Source organism: Convolutriloba macropyga, chromosome 13 (genome assembly GCF_964194025.1).
Source record: "Convolutriloba macropyga chromosome 13, txConMacr16.3, whole genome shotgun sequence".
Classification (NCBI taxonomy): Eukaryota; Metazoa; Xenacoelomorpha; order Acoela; family Convolutidae; genus Convolutriloba; species Convolutriloba macropyga.
The window spans coordinates 26,556,939-26,562,938 of NC_134480.1; the positions used below are offsets into that span (position 1 = coordinate 26,556,939).

Below are 6,000 nucleotides of genomic sequence, written 5' to 3' on the forward strand. Positions count from 1 at the left end.
GAAAATTCACGGAACAAAAAAAAAACCCAGTTGAGTATATAGTTCCTCCCCCCTCAAGAGGGTCGGAACAATAAAAAAGTTTCAGGTTATTTATTACACCTGAGCTTGTTTAGGTAAAAAATTGACTGAACTTCAGCTCAGGTGTGTTTCAGGTGCCCTTACACCTGAAATTCTCCTGAACTTCCGATTACCTGAACCCGGTTCACGTAAATTTCCCTGCACTTTTTAGTGTGTATTTTACAATGGACTAACATTGGACAAACAGCTGCACAGCATTCATGACCTTTCCTTCTTCGTTCTCTCCTCTGCACTTGTATGTCCCCGCGTGATTTCTCTTCACCTGTTGGATGACGTAAGCAGTTGAGGGTCCCATCCCACGAGACAACATCTTGCTATCCGACTAAAAACAACAACAAAACCTGAACAAAGCGCAATTGTAATCAAAAAAGGATTTTACCCTGACTAGAAGCATCCCGGGTTGACCACGACTATAAAACGCCATATATGGATTTTATGGAAACTTACTAAACATACAAAGGTCAAAAAAATTTTCCGTTTGGCTGATAAATAGTACAAATGGTCATCTGCAGTTTCGAAACAACGTTTCTGTGCCTACACGTTACTTTTGTGGAACTTGACTCACCAAAAACGACATAAAAGTGTCAAAAAGTGTTAATTTTTTCATTTAAAAAAGCTGTTATAAAAGATTAACTGGTCATATATGTTAATTTACTTACCATAAAACGAAGTATTTGTGGTACCTTACTAACCAAAAAATCGACTCTATATGGTATCTTACAAACCATAAATCTTACAGACCATATATGGTACCTCAGTAATCATAGAATGTATTATAAATGTTACCATAAAAGATCAGCTTCTCTATAAGAGGGGAAAAATAATGGAAACTTACGTATCAACGTATCATAAAATGAGGCCACATACATTTTACAGCAAGATCTTAGAGCGTAAACAGTTTATGGCTTTTATGGGCTATATATGATTCGTTTTATGTTAAGTTAGTCACCATATAAAGTTCGATTTTTGTATGTAAGTTTAGTCAACCCGGGATGAAAAATAAACCTTATCAACAACAATTATCAACAACTTTTAACAGTTCTTCTGGTTTTCATGGATAAGAATCTCGCAAAACTTTAAACGCTTCTTGTGAAGAATGATAATTTCGCAAAGATCATGAAAATTGACTGGAACTTCATTATTAATGATTTTTTGTTTTTACCGCAGAGTGTGCAAAAACAAGTTTTGAAGGAGTAATGATCTTAACAGATATAAAATCAAAATAAAATACCAATTTGAAAAAAATACAAATTGAAATTTACGCTCCAAGGTACACTAACTGAAATGGAAGTTACAAAAAAAATTAAATTAATCGTCATGCTCAAACTCAAGCTCAAACAAAATTCAATTGACATAAATCTAAATTAAAATGTATTTGAATAACACCAAATATGAATTTCTTCACTTACTTTATTTAACTGAAAAAATTCTAAAGGTTTCATTTCAGCATACTAATTATGAGAATATTTGAACATTTTATATCAACTGTCTGAGGCGAAAACAAACCCCAATACACCTAAACAACAATGTGCGGTTCTTCAATATTCATACCGGCCAAAATCAAACTAATTAATAGAAGTTGAAAACATTATGTACAAAATTTCAAGAATTTTGAGAAAAAATTATTCTACATAACTATACCTAGCAATGTGCTTGAGTAAGATTGTTAACAACCCTTTTGAAAAGTTCCCAATATATTAGATTGAAATTCTGCTTGGTGTCAGATTCCATTATGCTTTGAAACAAAACGCGAGCTTGAAAAACGTTAGCTCTTTACTATAACTTTAGTAGAACTTTTTTTGTTTGCCAATGATTCCGCAATCTCACAGTTTTGCGGGCTTCAAGTCTCATAAAAACTTAACATCAGTCCATTTAAAGACAATTTTTAGAAAAAAAATTCAAACTATCTTTGTATCCTATAAGAACGTCAGCACCCTGTCAGCAAAATGTTGTCTTCATGATATATCAAAGATGGTTGCTTTCCAAAATTTTGGTTCCTTTCCTAATGCAAAAAATGGTTAAATAAATAACACTCCATCTAGTTCTTAAGGGAACCAAGGGTCGTGCAACAACATTAGTTAATTGAAAGTTAAGAATTATAAAATTATACAGCATTTCTTGAATGATAGGAAAAAACAAACTTGATTTTAATTTAGGTTTTCGATATTTTATCCCGCCATCATCAAATTGTAATCATAATTCAAGTTGCTTGCTGCATTAAAAGCGCTAAAACACTGGCCAAAAAAGAGCTCGCAATAGAACATCAGCATATAAAAAAAAACGGAGAAAATGACCAAAAAGTACAAGAATATGCATATATTCTAAAACGCTTGAAAACTACTTTTTGATATAATTCACAACTCATCCCTGTCAGTTCCTTTTATTTATAAAGACTGTTAATATTTATAATTGTAAAGTATAATCTAAAAACTATTTTAGAAAATATTGAAGTGGGCCAATAATATTTCGTTATCATCAAATTCTTAGCGTCCATCAAGTCTAAATTTCTTAAAACATCTTCAAATCTACAAAATCCAGCCAATTGCAAACACTGAAAATATTTTCGTTTCCTCTGCTCAAGGACAATATATTAAACACCAAAAAAATTGTACGACGGGTAGGACATGTTTAAAAGTTTCAATAATTCAACCAACGCTTTAGTTTTGAATCATCTAATTTTGATTGCTTTGAAGTCAACCAAAACAATAAGTAAAATTTCTGAAACTGCTAAAAAAATTAAGCCATTTAATCTAATACAAGAATCATTTTATGTGCACAAAACAAACATTAGTTCTTAGCCAAATTGGTGAATCAATTAATCATTAAAAAGTATAATGACACCACACACAAATTTGCACATATCTCGTATAAAGAATACTTCATTTAGAAATCGCCTGTTTGCGTCTAATTTACTTTGCCTAAAAACGATTAAAGCCCTTCTGTTTTCATGCTTAACAGATCTATAAACAAAATAAAGTACCAATTTAATAAAAAATACAAATCAAAAAATTTACGCTCCAAGGTCCACTAACTGAAAAGGAATTGACCAATTAAAATTAAATTACTCAGGCTGACACGAAATTCAATGGACATAAACCTAAATTAAAATCTATTTGAATAACAACAATTTTAAATTTCTTTACTTACAATACATCAAAGGGTAGTCATGATATAAGCAATTAAGTTGCAAGTTGAATTAAAAATGCTAAAACACTAGCCAAAAAAAGAAGCTCAGAAGAGAACAGCATCATATAAAATATCAGAGAAAACGAAAGAAAAATACAAGAATTCGCTTATATTTTAAAACGATTGAAAACAAATTTTTGATATACTTCACAACTCGCCCCATTCAGTTCATTTTATTTATAAAGACTATTAATATTTATAATTGTAAAGTATAATCTAAAAACTAATTTAGAAAAAATTGAAGCAAAAGGATAGTGCGCAGATAATATTTCGTTATCATCCAATTCATAGTGTCCATCAAGTCTAAACTTCTGAAAACACCTTCAAATCTACAAAAACCAGCCAATTGCAAACACTGAAAATTTTTTCGTCTGCTCAGGGAAAATATTTTAAAATCCAAAAAAATTGACGACGGGTAGGACATATTTAAAAGTTTCAAAGATTCAACCAACGTTTAAGTTTTGAATCATCTAGTTTTGATTGCTTTGAAGCCAACCAAAACAATCAGTAAAATTTTTGAAAATTTTCAAAAAAATTTATGCCATTTAATCTACTAGAAGAATTTATACCGAGTCATTTTTTGCGGACAAAACAAAAATTAGTTGTTGTATTATTATAAAATCTTACAATTTCACTGTACCTGTGAATATCAAGCACCAAAAGGTCAAAAATCAAGACACTCAAGTATTAGTTTGTCTTCTCCAGTTTCATCTTTTTTACAAAAGAATTCTTCAACATTTATTATAGACAGATTTTTTGAACTTGAGAAAAAAAACAATTATTAATCAACAAAATTAATCTGCTTCCTTCTGCTTCTTGAATTCTGTTTCTGCTAAACTTACGAGCACTTTCGAGTTTTTAAATAACTAAAGATAATTTAATTGTTTCTTTTCTTCAACTCACTAAAGGTACTCAACTTCTATTTTAACAAGAAATCATGAAAAAAATTTCCTTAATCTCTGTTGTTAACAAACAACTTATTAATTTGTGACTCCATTCATCATTAAAAATTATACAAACACAAAAATATGCAAATATGCACATATCTCGCATAAAGATTGTTTCAATGAGAAATTGCCTGCTTGCGTCTAATTTACTTCGCCTAAAAACGATTAAATCCCTTCTGTTTTCAGCAATTTTATGAATTTTTAACGACAAAAACGATTATAGCGAAACTTTCTTTTTAGTAAAACCGATGAAACCAAAAAAACCGACCGCTTCTTGCCTCAAATTCGTCACTTTTGCTCAACGTGGCATTCATACTCAAACACAATCACGCCAGCTTAAAATTAACATTCAAGTAGATCTTTTTATGAAAAATATGTAAATTGACAAAATACTTGGTAAGAGAACTCATGGTCGAAATCAGTTCTAAGTTGAGTTGATTCTCAGAAAGTTTTATTACAATCTGGTTTGTGCCCACGCATTTGAGTCTTTGCCTTTTTGGTTCCCATGAACCCACACAATCGGGTTGGAAAAAAATTGAGGATTGTTCCCGCTCTTTTGGTTGCATTGGCCCGCTGAGCTGGTTATGTACTCCTAGTTGGAGACAAAAGGTACAGGCAAAAAGGAAACCATTGACTCCAACATACATACCTCTTGTTCGATTTGGAGAGTTGCCTGGGGGTATGCCTGGTATGTGTCCATGCACCTGAATGTCCTTCTCTCACCCACTTTCGCATACTCACTCGGCACCACAATAAACTCCAAATTGGGCTTGCCTATTAACAGTAAAAACGATAAATTTCATTGGCGACCAATATTGGACCTTAAAAAATCAGAAATCACTTTGTTTCTTAAGCTTCTCGAACTGACTTTCTAATTTAAAGATAATTAGAAAGTCAGTTCGAGAAAAATCTCATAGGAGTTCATCTGTCGTATGTTCTTCTCTGCTGTTGTTGTGTCAGTGTTTAATTTCAGAGCTGTTTGTGAAGATTGGATCAGAATCGGCTACCCCATTTTGGAGTTAGCAGAGTCGAGCACTCTGATCTAAGTCCGCAATCCGAATCTCCTCCTAGAGTGATGCTTCTAGCCAAATGCTTATTAACTACCTCTTTATTCCCGTAATCCCTTATCGGTCACATTTCACATAATACGTGTATCAATTGTTTTCAGAACCCTTATATGGTACTATATGGCCAAAAACGACAGAACAAGAGAAACATTTTTAAATTCTATCTCCCAATTTTTAAGATCACAAAACGGATTTTGAATACGTAACCGACTAAAAATAAATCCGATTATAATCCCCTTGACGAGTCTTTAGGCGACGCGGTCACAGGTAGCAAAAAATATTAAATATCCATTTTAAAGGTAAACAGAAAAAAGGTAAGTAATGTTTAAGGTTATAATGAATTCCTGTTTATACTGTGGAAGGACAAATTTATAGCAGTTCTCAACATATATTGTAAGCCAGTTAGCTATTATCGTTAGCCACCTGATCAGCTGAAAAAAATGAGAAAGGCAAAAAGAAAACTAAACATTGAAAAATTGGCGGCTTGCAAAGCTTTGGTTAAAGTTATAATTAACTTTTAAAAATGAGCTTTCACTCGTTTAATTTAATTTTTGTTTTATTACAATTTTAAGAGCATTTTAAAAAAAGTAATGATATTTCACATTGATGCCAGATGAACAAAAGACAGAGCTTTAAGAAAATAAATTCCTTTGTTATGTAGAATCTCTCAAATACTATTAAAAATGCTAAAATCATCTTGTTAAACATTTATCAAGTTGGTA

The 6,000-nt window shown here is 31.7% G+C and overlaps 2 protein-coding genes across 4 annotated transcripts in view; one reads left to right on the forward strand and one right to left on the reverse strand.

The window, feature by feature from the left end:
* LOC142351847 (bestrophin-3-like) overlaps positions 1–6,000 on the forward strand; it is a 464,737-nt gene that overhangs the window by 142,632 nt on the left and 316,105 nt on the right. The window lies entirely within an intron of this gene.
* Positions 1–6,000, reverse strand: part of LOC142351678 (hemicentin-2-like) — an 88,742-nt gene that overhangs the window by 55,567 nt on the left and 27,175 nt on the right. The window contains exons 2-3 of the mRNA XM_075403818.1: positions 4,861–4,985; positions 253–400 (exon numbers count right to left, since the gene is read on the reverse strand). Coding sequence (XP_075259933.1) covers positions 253–400; positions 4,861–4,985 — 273 coding nt within the window. The remainder of the gene's footprint in view (positions 1–252; positions 401–4,860; positions 4,986–6,000) is intronic.